At 35.0% G+C, this 19,279-nt stretch overlaps 2 protein-coding genes across 4 annotated transcripts in view; both read right to left on the bottom strand.

The window, feature by feature from the left end:
* LOC112031904 (F-box/kelch-repeat protein At3g23880-like) overlaps positions 1–18,370 on the bottom strand; it is a 35,187-nt gene extending 16,817 nt beyond the window's left edge. For 2 of the 3 annotated variants that reach the window (XR_010625999.1, XR_010626001.1), the window contains exon 1: positions 17,007–18,370. Coding sequence is in view for 1 of the 3 variants with exons in the window: in XM_065766033.1 (XP_065622105.1) it covers positions 17,047–18,279 (1,233 nt within the window). In the remaining 2 variants the exon portion in view is untranslated. Of the gene's footprint in view, positions 1–13,487; positions 13,984–17,006 lie in introns of those variants that run through there. The other variant, XM_065766033.1, reaches the window with a different exon arrangement.
* LOC136064371 (MDIS1-interacting receptor like kinase 2-like) lies at positions 6,080–10,912 on the bottom strand. Its single transcript, XM_065766034.1, has 3 exons — positions 9,469–10,912; positions 6,653–6,733; positions 6,080–6,572 (listed from the first exon to the last, which is right to left on the bottom strand). Exons 1-3 carry the CDS (start codon positions 9,530–9,532, stop codon positions 6,430–6,432), a joined length of 288 nt encoding a protein of 95 aa, XP_065622106.1. The 5' UTR covers positions 9,533–10,912; the 3' UTR covers positions 6,080–6,429.
* Positions 18,371–19,279: the final 909 nt, after the last annotated feature.

Raw genomic sequence — 19,279 nt, 5'->3', positions numbered from 1 at the left:
CTTCCTCTGAAGTTAAATTAATCTGTTGTAGACGATCAATAACTTCGGTGTCCATCTTAGTGTTCAAGGTTTCGGCCCCTTGGTCTAGTAACTCTGAAGAAAGAGTGGGATGTAGAAGAAGGAAAAGAAAGAAAACAAAGAAAAAGCCACATGAAAAGCGTGGTGAAGGAAGGCGGCTCACCCTAGGTGAGAAGGAAAGCTCCTAGCGAGAGGAGAAAAAAATAAATAAATTATCTATACTTCTTGTGCATTTATCTATCTATATATATATATATATAATAGGTAAATCTGAGAGAAAATTTAATTAGATTTCAAATTAGAATTCAATTAGAGTATAAATTTGCATCATGTGCCCCATCTAATCTAAGTTTTTAAAATTTTGTGCCAAGTGAGTTAATTCAATCTAAAAATTGGATTTCAATTAGAGTTTGATTTTGTGACGTGTCCCATTTAATCTAAATTTTTTAATTTTTGTGTCAAATGAGTAAATTTAGTATAAAAGAACGAGGAGTCCAATATAAATAAATCATAAAAAACATAAATTTTAAATGATTTTATATTTATGAGCCTTTTTTTTATATAAAACTAAAAACAATTCAAGTTTATAAGTCATCTATATATATATATATATATATGTCCCATCTAATCAAAAAATTTAATTTTTGTGCCAAATGAGTTAATTTAGTGTAGAAAACGATGAGTCCAATATAAATAAATCATAAAAAAATATAATCATATATCTAACACTATATATAAAATTAGAGGAAGAAAGAGTTTGAATGATTTTATATTTACGAGCATTAATTTTTTTGTATAACTAAAAACAATTCAAATTTATAAGTCATCTATATATATATATATATAGAGAGAGAGAGAGAGAGAGAGAGAGAGAGAGAGAGAGAGAGAGAGAGAGAGAGATAAAGTTTAGAGAAAATTCAATTAGATTCTACAATTGAAATCCTAAATTATTTATTTTTAGAGATGATTTTATTTCTTTTTTTTTTTAATCAAAAGTGAGACCATATTATAAATCTCTGTTCAAGTGAGTTGTTGTGTACAAAAACCAAAGAGTTTAGAATTAAGGAATATAAACATATTTTAAAAATGGACAATTTACATTTTCTACCTAATAACATTCTTACAAGACTTTTTAAAGAGTTAACAATTTTTTTTTTTTTTTAAAAAAACAATGTTGTCTTGGAGCATGCCTCACTGTGGGTCCAAATCTGGGGGGTTCCTTTCGATATGATGTCCCCAAAGGTGGCGACGGAGGTGGGCAATAAGATGGGTGTAGTAGAGGATGTGGAGCGTCGACGGCGCACAGATGATCAAAGTTTCTTCTTGAGAGTTAGGGTAGCCTTCCTATTGCCAAACCAATTCAACGAGGTGGCTTTCTACTGGGGTCTGACGGCAAACGTCACTGGGTTACGTATAAGTATGAAAGGTTACCACTATTTTGTCATTATTGTGGGATCCTTGGTCATGATATATGACATTGTTCGGCGCACTTTTCAGCATCAAAGGCGGCTGCTACTGTTGAGTATCAATACGGAGATTGGCTGAAAGCTGATAATGGAAGGAGCAAATCTCCTCCACGTCGAAGCAAAGAGAATCCGATGAGGTTTGAGCCGGTGGGTCGTACTGATGCACTAGCCACAGCGAGCGATGAGGGGATAGAAGAGGTGACGGCGTTGGCTAGGGCTTCAGACTACAGGGCAGGCCAAAAACCTCGGAATGGAAACTGCGTGGTTGGAGGGAGTGGTCCTGAAATTCAGGAAAAAATCTCAGAAGTTAATGCTGCCCATAATTCAAACGTGAATGATCTTTTGCCGATATTCTCGCCTAGTGGAGATGTGCACCAGATTTTAAATGACGAGTCCAACGGTGTGAAAACACATCCAATTCAAGTTTGGGCCAGGTGGAGTTAAAGCCCAATAGGTCAAAAGCAATGTGGACCAAGCTGAATAGAATGGATGTTGGGCCAATAGAGTCAACTAATTTTAAAATGAAGTCCATTACAGGTAAAAGAGGTATGGAAGAGGCTATGAATCCAGATAGCAATGGAGATGCAGAAACTCTGTTTCATAAACACTCCAAGTTTGACAAGGAAGATGGCAACGCAGCTAACACATCGGCGGGGTGGATGACCACCCTTGCCGGGAGCAATGAAACTACTAAGTTGGAACTGCCAAGGGCTTGGAAACCCTTGGACAGTTCGTAGTCTTCACAAAATAGTGAAGGAACAAGCTCCTGAAATTTGTTTCCTCATGGAAACTCGGCTCGATATCGAAGGAATAAAGCAGTGATGTAGTGAGTTACCATTCAAGAATAAGTTTTTTGTTAAAAAACTGGGGTTGGGTGGTGGTCTTGCTATGCTATGGAAGGAAGATATAAGGTTGGATGTGTTTAAATTTTGAATAACCAAATTTCTGCTTGGGTGACCGAAAGTGATGGCTTTAGATGGCTACTGACAGGGTTTTATGGGTGGCCAGAGACAAAAGACTGGTTTAAGTCTTGGACTCTTCTTTCTCACATTGCCTCATATGTTAATGGTGCTTGGATGTGCATTGGGGACTTTAATGAGATGTTGAGTTCGACGGAAAAGTTAAGTAGTCGACCAGCTCCACCTAGACAGCTTGATGCATTCCGAGAAGCTTTGGAGGTTTGTCATCTTGCTGATCTAGGGTTCATTGGTTACCCTTTTACTTGGAATAATAGGAGACTCGGGGATGCCAACACTAAGGAACGGCTAGATAGGGCTGTAGCTAATGAAGCTTGGAAGTTGAAGTTCTCTGAACTACAGTTATGCACATTATTTTGCATGCATCGGACCACCTTCCATTGATCCTCCAGAACCATGCAGCTCCGAGACGACATGCAAGAAGAGAACGTGGGTTCAAGTTTGAAGAAGTGTGGTTGTTGTGGGATGATTGCGCCAAGGTAGTCCAAGAGGCTTGGGAAAACAGTGAGGTTGGTGAGACGGCATTAGAGACGGTCAGTTGAAGATAAAGGAATGTAGTTCAGAGTTGAAGGCTTGGGGAGCATCTGAAACTCATCCTGGCACAAATGAGATAAAGGCTTTACAGAAGCAAATTGAATGGTTGACTAGTGCTCCTCCAACTTTACAGCACAGAGGTGAATTTATTCAGCAAGCAAGGAGCTGGATGAATGGCTGAGAAAGCAGGAAGTATACTAGGCTCAACGGTCTCGGGTAAATTGGATCAAACATGGGGATAAAAATACAAGGTTTTTTCCACTCAAAAGCATCTCAGAGAAGGCAGAGGAATTACATTAAAGGGATCTTGGACCCACAGGGTAGTTGGCGTGAGGACATAGAAGAAGTGGCAGAGGTAACTATGGAATATTTTAATAACATGTTTTCCACAGGTTCATGCACCCAGATTGAGGAGTGACTAGAAGCAGTACAACAAAAGGTGTCCATTGAAATGCAACAAATACTGTCCAGTGAATACACTGCAGATGAAATAAAAGCAGCTTTGTTCCAAATGGGACCTACAAAGGCTCCTGGACCAGATGGTATGAATGCCCTTTTTTACCAAAAGTTTTGGCATATTGTTGGTGATAATGTTATGTCTGCTGCTTTTGAATTTCTCAATTCTGGTTCCATGCCTCCTGCCTTTAATCATACTTTTATAGTGCTCATACCAAAAATTAAAAATCCTGTTAAGGTCTCTGATTTTAGGCCTATTAGCCTTTGTAATGTATTTTACAAAATTATTGCAAAGGTGCTAGCTAACAGGTTGAAGCAAATTCTGCCCCATATTATATCTCCAACCCAGAGTGCTTTTATGCCAGGAAGATTAATAACAGATAATGTGTTGGTGGCCTATGAAGCCTTACATACGATGCATGAAGAAAGAAAGGCAAAACTGGAACACTGGCCTTGAAACTGGATGTCAGTAAAGCTTATGACAAGGTAGAATGAGATTTTTTGAAAAGGGTGATGCTTAAGATGGGATTCCCGGAGATTTGGGTGGATAGGGTTATGAGCTGTGTCTCATCTCCTTCCTTTTCAGTCTTGATTAATGGAAAGCCATATGGTTTGATTCATCAAGGCCTAAGCCATTTGTTTGGAGAGAGGGGGGGGGGGGGTGATGAATAACACCTTGGGGGAGATTCATATAAATTTTTTTAAAAGAGAATTTGATTATTCTTTATCGTCATTAAACTAAGACAATAATTGGTTTTTAGTAAAAGCGGGAATTGAAACCTACGACAATTTTTTTTTTCTTTTTTTTAGAGAGTTTGATTGTTCTTTATCTTCATTATACTAAGACAACAATTAGTTTTTTGTATAGGTGAAAATTGAAGTCTATAACCAAATAATTTATCAATCAAGCAAACTGGAACCTATAATTTAAATTTTCTTTATTATTCATACTCTCTTTCTTAAATTTTGGGTTTGCTTATTTTGTAACTTAAAAGTTAAAAGTGTATTAGTAGCTATCGGTTTTCTTAAAAGTAGGTGTCGAATTGTGGGGGGGTGTCTAACAGAATCAAACGCTCCACTAATTGATACGTGGTCACGCTGAAAAAAGAAAAAATGTCCCACTAGAAAATAAAGGTGTGCAACGCCTCTACTCTATTGACTCCCGTCAACTGAAAATTATGCTTATTTCCCAATGTCCCACTTCCAAAGTCTTTTTCCACACGCATACAGGAAAAAGTCTTTCTCGTATTTTTCATGTGATTCCCGCAAAATTATTGAAAATGCACCAGTTCCATGTGAATTTATGCGAGTAGAACATCAAGGTGATTATACGGAATAAAAAGCTCACCAATTAAATTTCTTGTATGCTGCGCTCTAACTCTTTTGACTTGCCCTAGCTAGTTCATCTCAGTTAAAAAAATTATGTTCAGAGGTAAGAATGTCCCATACACAGTTTTCTCTTAATTTTCTATGTCATTTCAGCAAACTTTATTGGTGATTTGATTATTGATGAGCTTATTTTAAGTTTACGAAATTTTCTGTCTCATTCCAGCAAACTTTAGTAGGTAAGAATGTCCCATATACAAATTAAGTTTTCTCTTAATTTTCTATCTCATTCCAGCAAACTTTAGTAGTTTAAGTTTTCATAAAATTTTTGTCACGAGGTGGATTGAATTTTAAGGCACATATTAGGCAAAGGTGCAGTTACGTACGAGATAAAGCATTAACCATTAGAAAGAGTTAAAAAAAAATTAAACTGGATGCGAAAAAATATATTCAACACCCGCTAAAATCATAGAATGAAAATGTCGGATTCCATTTGAATCACGAGGTGGACTGAATTTTAAGGCACTTGTTAGAAAAGTTTGGAATAACGAGTTTTTTTTATTATTTGTTTAAAAAGACAATTTAGAAGACATTTAGGTGCATGCGAAAACCTCCTCTTTCTGAGATTTTGGGTTTGTTTTTTTTATCAAAGAGATAAGGTTTGTTAGTTGAAGACATTAGGTGCATGACAGAATGTTTCAATTGCATCTCTTTTAGTTTGATAGATAAAACGTGTAAATAAAAAGGTTACCGACATGCAAAATAAAATAAAATATGTTTAGTAATATTATCATACACACCCTTTTTTACTTCGTGCATCATATTCATACCAACCTGATCTTAAGCAGTCTAATAGCATCTATCCTCACCTATGAAGTTAGATTTGGAAGTCAAATCCCTGTATTTATAATTTTATACTTCCCAAACAAACAAATAAAAAAGGGAAAAAAAATAAAAAATAAAGCTTTAACCTTTAAGTCTACGAAATGCTTTAATTACAATACTTTTGTGTGCATTACAAGTTTAAATACTGGTATTTCAAATTTTGATCTAAAGATCATATGATCTGAAGGTATAAAAGTTGAAAAACTCAATTGATAGTAGAACAAAATGTTAGCAACGAGTGGCAACAGGGCAATGCGGGTTGAGATGGGTCGGACACTTGGACTTAAGAGGTATTGTTCTTGTCCTTGTCCTTTCCTTCTTTGGGGCAACAATAATAGATGAAAATAATAAATAAAGCTTGTAAGTGTTAGTCTCAAAGTTTTCTTAAAATTGTAATTATTTTTTAACAAAGTCACATTGCCCGGAAATTTTAGTGTTACCAGCAATTATATACAAATATTTGCAATTAACAGCTGTAGTACTCATGGCATTACATTTTCTTAAACCTGCAGTTTCTTTCAGCAAGCATAAATTTGAAAGAATATACATTCCATTCGATTCATATCCTTGCTTGTCTTGCAGAAACTGTGGATGGGTCTAGGAAATTATTGCACTTGGGGTTGACAACACCTGAGAAACCATGTGCATAGTTGGTCTAGAATCTGGATTAGCGCACAAGCATGCAATTGCCAGCTTTATGACGAGCGGTATCAATTGATTCTCAACCTCAAGAGTGGGAGGTGAAAGGCATATGTCTAACAAATCTTTCAACAATAAACTCTCCTCCACAAATGAAGTAGATAGATTGGAGATGATTTAACCTGGATGCTTTCTTTGATTACTTCAATAGCCAAAACACCAAAGCTAAAAATGTCGCATTTCTCAGTTATCATCATTGTATAAGCCAGCTCTGCAAATAAACAGAATATCACGCCAATGTGCTCATATACTCTCTATGTTCTACATTGATTAAAAAATTAAATATATTACCTGGTGCAACAGATCCATATGTGCCAGCAAGTGAAATCCAATTAGAGGAGTCTCGATTAAGAAGTTTAGCTGTGTCAAAGTCTGAAACATGAGACACATATTCAGAGTCTAGCAAAATATTTTTGCTTGATATGTCCCTATGAACAATTGGTGGAAAACAATCATGGTGCATATAAGACAGAGCATGTGCCACACTTTTGATAATATTCAACATTAGCACCTCCATCATTGCTCAAAATAGTGGCTAAACTACCCCTTTCTAGGTACTCATAAATAAAAAATGAGTGTTTTTGAGTGTGAACAAAAATCATGCAATTTTACAATGTTTCGGTGATGTATTTCTATTAATGCCCTTATCTCATTTAGCAACTCTTTTTGCTATTGAATCTCACCATCACAAAGGGGGAGGAGCTTCTTCACGGCTACTATGTTTCTAGATGTTAACTTTGCTTTGTAAACAACTCCAAACCCTCCCTTTCCAACGCAAAACTTGGCATCAAAATCCTCGGTTGCTTTAATGATTTCTTTGTTCATTGCGCTACCATCGAAATTTGATATTGATAACACTTCTTCAATGTCCACAGCATTTGTTTGGTATTTATATGGACCATTCCTTTTTCCTTTTAAAAAAAAGAAAATTCCAAGGAATGCCAATACAAGTAGAAGAGTTCCCATAGGAGGGAAAATGATTAAGAAAATGACTCTGTGTTCCTTTTTCGAAATATGCTTTTCTTCCACACAAGGTTGCAGTCTAGTAACATTTCCACATAGTCCTTTATTCCCTTTTAATGCTTCTATTCGAGCATCTTGAAATGCTTTGCTATTGGGAAAAGGACCCTCCAACTGATTATAGGATATGTTGACATTTGACAAACCATGCATTCTTCAAAAGTAGTGGGAATTAAACCAGAGAGATTATTATGGTAGATGTTCAACAGCTCCAAGCTTTATAGATTGCCAATTTGTGAAGGTGTCTCTCCTTCAAGCAAGTTATAACTCAAATCTAGTTGGGACAAATGAGGTAAATTACATATTTGAAAGGGAATGTCTTGACTAAAATAGTTGTTGCTCAAATTCAAGTAGATTAGTTTCAAAAGGCCCCCAATATTTGGTATCAAATTGTTGAATCTATTAGTGGATAGATCCAGATATTCAAGATTTGTTAATGAACCAAGCTCTAGAGGTATATCACCTGAAAGTTGATTTCTATTCAACATCAGCTTCAACAGAGATGTCGACTTTCCAAATTTCTTTGGAATCTGGTTAGAAGAAAGATCAAGCAATTTGAGTTGAATTGAGACTCCAATTTCAAGTGGTATGCCACCTGTAATATTGTTTCCAGCAATTCGTAAGGTGTTTAGCTGTGGGCACCTACTCCAGTTTTGTGAGATTTCACCATAAAATCTATTGTAACTTAGGTCCATGTACTGCAAGTTGTTGTAGACACCAAAATCTTCAGATATATTTCCCAAGAAAAGGTTTCTTTCAAGGCGAACTCTGAATAAGCTTGTGAGTTTCTCAAGGTTTTGGGTATTGGACCTATAAACTGTCTGTTGAAAGCAGTCAAGTTTTGAAGAGAACCACTTTGACATAAGTTTTGAGGCAAAGAGCCAGTGAAGTGGTTTGTATCCAATTGTAGCACTACTAACTTTAGCAAATTTCCTATCTCTTGAGGAACTGGACCAGAAATTTGGTTATTGCGGAGAAATAACACTTCTAAGTTGCTCAAATTACCCAATGATATTGGAAAAGTGCCATTTAATTGATTAGTGTCCTTATTTAGTGCAATTCAAAATGGTGCCAGAAGGGCCCCTTTAAGGATCATGCAGGGATCAAGCCAAAAGCGAATATGAGAAACACAACCCACCTTAAACTTGGTGAGTTTGGAAAACCTCTAACATTCATTCTAATTATGTTTCCACAAAGATAGACCACAAGGTTCAGCTTTGACAGAGAGAGAGAGAGAGAGAGAGAGAGAGAGAGAGAGAGAGACTATATATATATATATAAAGTAAATACTTTTTTTTTTTTTTGGTGAGTAATAAGCTTTATTGATATCAAAAGAGGGACACCCTCGTACACATGGAGTGTACAGGGAGCCAACAAAAATTAAAAGAATCAAGAAAATCAAGAAAGGAAGAGAATGATTGGTTTTGCAAAGTAGTCAATCAATCTAAAAAAGTACTAAAGAAAAAAAGCCTGAGGTAAAATTCTAATAAAGTTCTAAAATAAATACCTGATTAAGAGTAGCATAAATGTAATTACCCAAGTACACGGGATGACAGAAAGTGTACATAGGGCATAGGTACAAACTGAAAAATGAAGATTTCAGAAAAATAGGAAATAAAAAGTACTACAAATGATTAATGTCGACCTAGAGAATTTAACAATAAATCTTTCAACTTTGCCACTCTTAACTCCTACCCATCAAAACAACAACAACCACTCCTTTCTCTTGATAAACACCACATAAGACACCAGGGGATTGCGTTCCAACCCCCTTGCTACTTCTCCCACCAAACGTCCCCCTCCGAGAAGACAACATTTCACGTACCCTTTTTTTTTTCCTTTTTTTTGGTTCACTATGTGTGCAACAATAAATCACAAACAATATCAAATACTTCTGGTCACACCAAAAAAATAAAATAAAAAAAAATCAACAACAACAACAACAACAATAATATCAAATACTAATGTAGAACAGCCACAACCACAAAAGGATCACATAAATCTGGAGCAAAAATTACGGTTTCAACAATACTAACATGCCTACTGCAACTAGTAAAAGCACGACAAGGGTTTCAATTCATCCATACCTGTGATGACATCACTTATTATACATAGCACCATCCTCTCAGTAAGATACCACATTTGCTCCATCAAGTAAAGCAAGGTTCTCCATGTAAGCAGCTACATCTAAACGAAAATCAACTTGATTACTAATCTCCTTCTCATGTAGAGTTTCAGGATCAATTATAATAGACTTATAGTTCCTCCTTAATTCACTATTGGTAGAGACCAGCCGAGACCATTTTTGAACTAGAAGTAAACCATAGTTGGTGAATGTACCAATGAAATTGGAAGGATTTTCTATTGCAAGAACACAGAGTTTATTCCAGGAATCAAGCACACCATACTCTGTCATCACATAAATGGAGCATAGTGTGCTACATGGTTGTACACCACTTCCGTATTTAATCAAAGCCAGTTTCCCCTTGAATGATGCAAGATCTTCCTTAGTACATTTTCCTTCATCGGGCTGTGGTAACTCTTTGAATTTCTCACTATTGACATCAAGCGACATAATCATATTAGTAAAACACCTCTTTTGCCCACCTCTTCCTTCTATCTTTCTTATCATCCAATGCAAATGTCCACTCACAAATGGGAATGTCAAAGTAAAATTAAATTTGGGCCGACATGAGATTCCAAGTTCAACTCTTTTCCATGAATCCAAACATAATAAGTACACCTGAACCTCAGGGGGAGGAATAGTTTTGGCATGAGTTCATGAAATCCTGACAACCTTGTAATCATTATTTTGGGAATCATACCCAAATCCTAGTCTCACAGTACGTAACTGGGTCAAGCAAGTATCGGGCAACCTCTTAAATTTTCTAATATTGGGGTTCCACAAGTACACATCCATAATCGCAAATTTCCTATGATCAGTTACACACAATATGCCATTACATGAACCCAAATTTTGGGATATCCAGATTGAAAATTTAAAGGAATTCTAAACTCTGATATAGTTTCAAACGTACGGTCAGAAGTGATTGTACAGATTTGACTGTGAAAACGACGTAAAGAAGTAGAACGAGGCATGTGTATGACATAACCATCGTCATGATTGTAGCACAACAAGTGGGTGGAGATGAAATTGGAGTTAGTGATAAAAGAGTACCAGGTTTTGCAAATGCACCTAAATTTTAGGATTGATTTCACTGGTAGTCTTGCTAAAATTTCCAACACGATTTCGTCTGGGAGATCATGCTTCGTCCTACATCAAAGGATCATTGGTGGTTGGGCTTCTTTCCTTTGGGACATTTTCTAAAGAGAGGGAGAGATACTGTGATTGTGTTTTGACTTGTGAGCAATGTTTGGGTTAACATTGGTCTACTGATGAAGCTCTTTAGTGCGCGTTTGGGTGTAATTCTTAGGTACACGAAGGAATGGCAATGGGTTAGGATGCGGTGGAAGGATAAGGCCTTTGCTTCCATCCCATATGGTTTTGTCTTACCTCACCCTTGGAGCCTTGCGAAACCCTATCCCACCTCTGAAAGCACTACTTCTAATATACTTGAAATTACAAATAAATTTATCCCATTAAATCAAAATAATTTTTAGCAAAAAATGAACAATATTATCCAAGTGTTTAACAATAAAATATCACACAAAAAAAAAAAAATCTTATAATACAAAATCAATGATTCAATTGTATATAAATTTGTTTCTAATATTTTATCAAAAAAAAAAATTGTTTCTAATAAAGACAAAAGAAAACGTTAAAATTGATACTTTATTTCCAACCTAGAGAGAAAAAAGAGGCCGAGAGTCGCATTGGGTAGAATAAAATAAGTTGATGATATGTTTGTTTAAATAGTAGGGTTTTCTAGAAAATTTAGCCCTTATCAACGCAGGGCGGACAAGGCAAAGTGAGTCTAAAAGGTCTAAACTTATCCTTGTCCTAGTCCGTGGTGTCGGGCTAAAATCTTGCCCCATCCCACTCCCACTACCTTTGCAGGGGGGGCAAAACCTGCGCAGGGCAAAGCGGGACGGGACAGGTCAAACGAGGTAGGGCAAAATTGCTATCCCTACGCCAAAGCTCGAAGAATAGTGCTCCCTCTTTAAATTCTTGGTGGGGTTCAAATGTGGGAGAGCAGCCTAAGAGTTTTTCGACAAATATATCAGGAAAAAAATTTTTGTAACAATTGTAAAGAATGATCTAATAATGGAAGTAAATGAGTATAATAGGGTATTTTCCTTTTCTTTTTCCTTAAATATGCTTTTTCGTATTAACTTAGGATAGGGAAAAAAAGGGGGAAGAAAAAGAAACAAAAGTTGAAAAATGTATAACGGGTTGAATTTTTAGATATTTGATCTCATCTTAAATTGCTTTCATATTGTTTGGTTATCAAGACTTAAGAGAAAAGAAAAGAGGAAAATCAATGAGATTAGCTTTTTTACATGTTTGATTTTAGTTTCTATTGAGTAAATCTTTTAGTTTATGAGGTTTTTATTTTCCAAGTTGACATGAAATTTTTTATTATAATTAAGCTAATAAATAAATGATTTATTAGCTAAAAAGCTATGTTTTTTTTATTTGTAGATGACAGTAATGATATCATTGAAATATGTTTGAAAAAAAAAAAAAAGGCATCAAATTGACGGGAAAAATGGGCATTTGTCCCTAATTTACAAATTATCCAGCAAAATGTCTTGTTTTGAGACTATTTAACAAAATGCCTCTGTTTTTTAAATTCGATTTTAACAAAATCGAGTTACAGATGGAACTCGACATTAGCAATGTTGAGTTCTATGCATATTTTGCCACTTTTTTTTTTTTTTTGAAAATTTAAGTGGAACTCAATATTACTAATGTCAAGTTTCACTTAAAAATATTCATATAACTTGATTTTGAGGATATCGAGTTTTACACATAACTCGATTTTGTTAAAATTGAGTTTAAAAAACAAGGGAATTTTGTTAAATAGTTTCAAAATAGGGGTATTTTGCTACATGGTTTGTAAATTAGGGATACCCCAAATTGACACCCAAAAAAGAAAAAAAAATTGAGGTGAAAAAAAATATTTAAGAATACGTTTTTCTCCCACCTAAGGGAGAATCTACACCTTTCTACCTTATACTTTTATCTAGCCTACTTTTAAATAGGGGAAAAAACCAATAAAAATAATCTATACCAAATAAACCATTACAATTACTAGTTGAAGAGTTTTTTTTATTTTTTATCTTTTTTATAATAAGAACTAATTATTCCATAACATCAATCTATTAAGATATTGAAATATACCACATTAATCCATACTTGTATTGTTCATGGTCTTGTTCCACGGTTAATCACCTCCAATCCTGCACCATGTCCACCAATCCCACAAAAATTGTTGATTTGACATCCTATGTTAATCAAGAAACCGACAATCTAATAACCTAATTAATCTCTAATAAATACCATTAGCTCCCAAAGAATCATGGTTTTCTTTGGAGCTACCATCTATATTCAAGTTATGACTTCAAATAGCCAATAGGCGAATGGAACCATGAAATCCAACTCAGTTGTTTAGTAAGTGAAACTTTTGTGTTATAAGCATTATAGTAAAATTCACAAGTATAATGGATAGTTGCAAGAATGAGTAGAGAGATTGAATTGCCTAATTGTTGAAAAATCAATTTATTGTAAACCACCAAAATGTTCCAAAAGAGCCAAAATAAATGATACGGGTCAAGGAAGGGCATATAAGATGCATAATCATGTTAGAATGACTCTGGACAAAAATGTTGTCTTCAGGAGGGATTTCTTAACTCCAAATCTTCTTATTTAATTTTTTTTTTTTTGGTTCGCTAAGTGTACATTTGGAAACCCATTTCAACTAAGCTGGTTTTTATTTTTATTTTTTATTCTTTTGAACCAAAACTTCATTAAAATCATTAGTATCAGATGTTTAAAAAAAAAATGATATTTTGACATGTCACTTACATGTCACTTACATCACATCTTTTATTCTTTTATAGTTTTATTTAAATATTCTTTTTCTATTCTTTCCTCCTTTTTATTATTATTTCCTTTTGGTTCCCGAAGTCCCAACGTCACACGAGAGCAATTTTTATTTTATTTTATACCAATAAAAGCCAGAAACAGTTACAAAATATCTGGATGAATCCAGCTGTGATGTCCTGGAATATTGGCTGCTAGATCAGCTAAACCATAAACCGAGCTCAAAATAGCTCTGGGAACACAAAAAGCTTTACAGACAAGGCCCTGCTGTTGTAAAGCTATAAGATCTGCAACCATAGTCTTTTCCTGCCATCTAGAAGAACATTTTGAGTTTACATGCCTGAACTATACTACTGTTGCTGCACAGAAACAAAATTCTGAAGAATCCCAAACTCTTAGCTTTTAAGGCTGTCTCACAAGTGCTTCCTGTGTTGCTGCACTAGTAGACTAGTAGTTGCTGCTGCACAACTGGCACCACCCGAGAAAATGGCAAGTCCTTGAAGGTTGATGGCTTCATAGGCAAGGGCAATTCTTCAGTCCTTCTTTTCCTAAATCCAGCTACTTTGATTATCAGATCCCAAGGTCCTCCAAGATCCTGGTTAGCAGAATGAGGTTGTACAGATCTAAGAGAGAGCAAATTGAATATAAAAAAAAATCTAAAATATTAATTACATGCTTATCTGTACAATGCTATTGTTGGAATGTTCTTGTTGCTAATGCCAAATTTATTTGGCATTTGACACATCTCATGAAGGTGATTTTTTGTGTTTAGTGTACTAAATGCTAAATTTTAGCATTTAGCACACCTAATAACGAAAAATACATGTCTAGTAGGCATACAGTTAGTGTTAAGATTCTTAACCCCACAAACCAGAGTCTTGCTTGGTTTAGGCAAGTACTAAGAAACAATATGTTTTAACTTGTTTCACCTTTAATTATAGGGTTTGAAATGTAATTTAGAGAGTGTCATTGAACCACAAGATTCTTAACTCCAAATCTTCATGTTTTGAATTTTTTGCAGTAGTGTATATTAGGAACTGTTTTTCAACAAATGAAAAATACATGCCAAGTAGGCATACAATCATATGATATTCATATTAGGGCTTTTAGAAATTTTTTTGGGAGGAAAAACATTCAGCTAATCCTCTAGATGATGGCTAAATGTTTGAAGGACATCTGTTGAACTTAATTGTGATGCAGCAATTGTAGAAAAATGAACGTGCATAGTTTTTTTTTAGTATGGGAGCTGATTGATGAATGTGTAATAGCCAGAATTAGCAGAACCTGATTGTCTAAGAACTACATTCCATTTCCCTTGTGCGTGTGTTCTTTTCTTTCTCAAAAAAAAAAAAAAAAAAAATAATGTTGTTCAATTGGCCATGCTCAGCACCTACAAGTATGCATTGGGTCACCTTTTTTATTTATTTATTTATTTTTTTTGTGTTTGAGAAGAGCATTGGGGTCACTTTGATACATATATGCTAACACAACACTTACTCTCAGTATACTTCTTATATGGCTGACCATAATAACAACAACAGACCGTACATGTAATACTCAATCCAAAAACAAAACTGTCCTCGTAACATTAGCAATGTTGCAGAACTCTTGGATTCAACACAACTTATGAAATAAGCCATCTGATACTCCAATACATGTAAAGGCTGACACAAGACAAAGTGTGTGGAATATCTCATACATGTTGGGAACAAAGGAAGCACTCATGCATGTTTCACGCTCAACAACGCTTACTCTCTTCAAATTTCTATAAAATAAAAAATTAAAAAAAATACCTTCCATCTGTGCAAAACAGAAAATTCCCGGCTTACCCAAAAAAAAAAAAAAAAAAAACTTTCCTTGCATTTTGAGTCTGACATGCAACTAGGCTACCATCTAAAGTCAACTCAGTCCTGATCTAAAGATATTGCACTTGCAAGGAAAGTGAGTGTTCCTTACCATCTAATAATGTTAACTCATTGGAGATGGAGGCAATTTCCCTATGATTTAACCAATGCAGGGCACATCAGAACTTGGCAGCATAAAAATTCACTTCCTAATTTGTTGGCAATTTGGCATATTTCAATCAAATACAAAATGGCAAAGGTGGCTAGATTCATAAGACTGTTTCTATATCAGATGAAATTTAATTCCAGCAAAAGAAATCAAATTGTGTTATTCCCTTTGCAAACAGCAATTCTCTATGCAGTAATGATGTTTAAACTTTGCAATAATTAACAGTGATAATATATATGTGATTTATCCATTTAATAGACTACTGCACATCAAGATGGAATTTTGCAGCTCTCTCCAACAACTAACATATCAATTAAAATAGACAATGGGTGGAAGCACATCAAGATACAAATTCAGATTACCGCTCCTAAAATCCAGATAAAAAGGGCAATGAACGCATTGAAAATGAATTAAAAAAAAAAAAAAAAAAATCTCCATCACAGACAAGATACTGTCCCACATGAAGAATCACATTAAAAGAGAGAGAGAGAGAGAGAGAGAGAGAGAGAAAAAAAAAGAAAAAAAAGAAAAAAAAGAAAGAGATAGATGGGAAAACTAAAAAGACAATACAAGCCTCTTCATTTCTTTAACCTATTCTGCTTTCTAGAAGCATAAAGAATGAAGCAAACACATTTAGGTGCAATCATGCCAAATATACCTGCCAGCTAGTAGAGCACACGCATGAAAAATCCCCTGTTGCTTATTGTTTTTGCCATTTTCAAGTTTGGAAAAATAGTGGACGTTCTCCTTTTAAGTTCTATGAGAGCCTTACAGCAGGGCTTAACTTCAAAAATACTACTCTTATTATAAATCCAACATATCCAGTCATCCCCTAACCCAACCAATTTTATCCTCCTCCAATCTCTTCTGTCATTACTTTTAAGTTGTAGAGCTATTACTTAGTTCTTTTTACCACTTCAAAGACTTGCAAAGTTTGAATTCGTTGAATCCGAGCGTGTAATGTAGTGGCTGTCTCTGGGATCCCGGGAACAGGTTCCTCTGTTTTCCCTTTGGTTTAACAGAGTCTCTTCTATATTTTTTTTTGAGACTTTTGAGAAATAACTCTAAGTATCCTAACGAATGATCTAAGCCTTCGAATTGACCTCCTCTCTTTTTCCTTTCCCCCCTTTTTATAGCACAGTGGCGGGCTCTTGGGGGTACTACTAATTTTCTTTTTTACCCTTTGAAGTTGGTTCAGCGCCTGGTTGTTCCAGGGACATGTCGTTTCCTTTTTTTCTCATAGCTCTTCTCTTTTTGCTGCGACCGTATGAAAGTTTCCCAGCTTGCTTCCCATTTCCAGATTTCCCGTTGGTTGACCTGAGGGGTTTTGGCTTTTCTTGCTCCAGCTTTCCCAGTTCTTCTCAGTTGTACTTTCTTTGTCTTTTTTGACAAGCAAGCAAAAAGGGTTATGTTGGCCAATTATGGTTTTATTTGTCCACTGTGTGCAACAACCATCCACAAACAAATATAAAAAATAAATATAATATATAACAGCCACAACCATAAAAGGATCATATAAATCCGGGGCACAAGTATGGTTTTAACAATACTAACATGCCTATTGCTTCAAGTAAAAGCATGACAAGGATTTCAATTCATCCATACCTGTAATGACATCACTTCTTATACATATAGCACCATCTTTTTAGTAAGATACCACATTTGTTCCATCTAGTAAAGCAAGGTTCTCCATGTAAGTAGCTTCATCAAAACCATATTTAGCTTGAGTGCTAATCTCCTTCTCATGTAGAGTTTCGGGGTCAATTAAAACAGACTTATCTTTGCTCTCTAATTCACTGTTGATGGATACTGGCCTGGACCTGTTTCGAATAAGTAAACCATCCTTGGTGAAACCAATTAAATCGGTTAGATTTTCAATTGATAGAACACAAAGTTTATTCCAGGAATCAATCACACCATACTCCCTCATCACCCAAATGGAGCATAGCGTAATACGTGGTGGGGTACCATTTCCAAATTTAATCAAGGCCAGTTTCCCCTTGAATGATGTAACACATTTCGTAATACAATTTCCTTCATCATCAGGAAGTGGTAGCTCTTTGAATTTCTCACTATTGACATCAAATGACAAAATCATAGAAGTATCACGCTTCTCTTGCCCACCTCCTTCTTCTATCATTTCTATCATCCAATGCAAATGTCCACACACAAATGGGAATGTCAAAGCACAATTAAATTTGTGGGACACAACATTGGGTCTCCAGGAGATTCCAAGTTCAACTCTTTTCCACGAATCCGAACTTAATGAGTACACCTCAACCTCAGGGGGAGGCTTAGGCTTAGCAAAAGTCCGTGGAATCCCGACAACCTTGAAATCATTATTCTGGGAATCAAACCCAATTCCGAGTGTCGCAATAAATAACTGGCTATCGGGCAACCTCTTAAATTTTCTAATACAGGGGTTCCACAAGTAAACAACATTAGACCATGATCTAGAACTAGTGAAACACAACATGCCATTACATGAACCCACAAAATGGGGAAACCCAGATTGAAAAGTGAAGGGAACTCTAAACTCGGATATGGTTTCAAAGGTGTGGTCGCGAGCGAGAGTACAGACATGATCGCTAGAATGTGAAGAACCAGGCAAAGAAGAAGGTAGGAGTACGGGAATATGCCTAGGAATGTGTATGACACAACCGTGATCGTTATGATGATTGTGATTAAGGAGGTGGGTAGAGATGAAATTGGGGTTAGCTATGGAAGAGTACCAGGGTTTGCAAACGCACCTGAATCTTAGGAGAGATTTCGCGGGTAGCTTTGCTAAAATGTCCAACACGATTTCGTCTGGGAGATCATCATCGTGCTTCGTCCTATGTCGCAGGATCGCTCCTCCTTCTCCTTTCCTTTGGGACATTTTCCAACGGAAGAAGAGACACACAGTGTGTTTTAATTGAGCAAACGCATCTGCATTTGTGTTTTGTGGTTTTGTTTTTTTGTTTTTTTTTTTGGAAATCAAATAAATACAGGGATTATTCTATTTATCTCAAAAAATATATATGGTACTTTTATCTAATTTATTTTTAAATGAAATAAATCAATAAAAATATCTATATTAAATAGCCTACAATTACTGGATAAAAAGAAGAAGAAGAAGAAAAACGAGAAAAAAAACTCTTTTATAATTGGAACAAGATTATATCATATCATCACTCCATTGATATATCAAAATAAATCCCCATTAATCCACACCTTATAAAATGTTCGGTTTGACAATAATGATTTTTGAATATCTTATGAGATAACTTTTATCTAATTTTCTTGTTTAAATTTTTTTGCCCTAGGTATTAATATTGTTTTGGCCTCTTATCTATTAGAAAGGAATTGGTGATGGCATAAAAAGTTGTGCAATTTTCACCAAGTTCCTATCACATTTTTTTTATTCATTAAGAGTTTGGGTATTTATAGGCAGTAAAATATTCACTATGTTTTCGAGATGAAAAACAAAATTTTGTTGAAGTTTAGGTACTAAAATAACCCTTAAAATAATGGAATGGTGCCCTAACTAATGTTTTCAATTCCATTGAATTTTTATAATTAATAAATAAATAATTCCATTGAGTTCTTTCTCTAAAAAAAAAATAATAATAATAATTTTGTTCACCAGAACGACTAGAAAATTGAATTTCTTGTAAGTTAATACATAATGAGGTCCTAGGTATAGATATATAGTTGAAGTTATACCTGACAACTTTTAGCAATGCTATACTACTTAATGTTTTAGATTGAATGCAAATTTTGAAAAATTTATAGTTGGATTACTTTTTTTTTTTTTTTCTTATAAGCTCCATAATAGTGAAATTAAGATGATCAAAGATTAATAACTATTCAATCTACTAAATGTTATTTATTTATTT

This window comes from Quercus suber, unplaced genomic scaffold (genome assembly GCF_002906115.3).
Source record: "Quercus suber isolate HL8 unplaced genomic scaffold, Cork oak 2.0 scaffold_675, whole genome shotgun sequence".
NCBI lineage: Eukaryota > Viridiplantae > Streptophyta > Magnoliopsida > Fagales > Fagaceae > Quercus > Quercus suber.
Note: the sequence above shows the minus strand (reverse complement) of the source record. Positions and strands in the feature narration are given on the sequence as shown.

Excerpts from the sequence above, each read along its gene's own strand:
- LOC136064371 (XM_065766034.1), bottom strand. The coding sequence starts at position 9,532 with ATGGAGCAAATGTGGTATCTTACTGAGAGGATGGTGCTATGTATAATA. Across the intron at positions 6,734-9,468 it reads AATAAGTGATGTCATCACAG|ACTTTGACACAGCTAAACTT; the intron begins GTATGGATGAAT and ends CTCATGTTTCAG. Across the intron at positions 6,573-6,652 it reads ATATGGATCTGTTGCACCAG|AGCTGGCTTATACAATGATG; the intron begins GTAATATATTTA and ends GTTTATTTGCAG.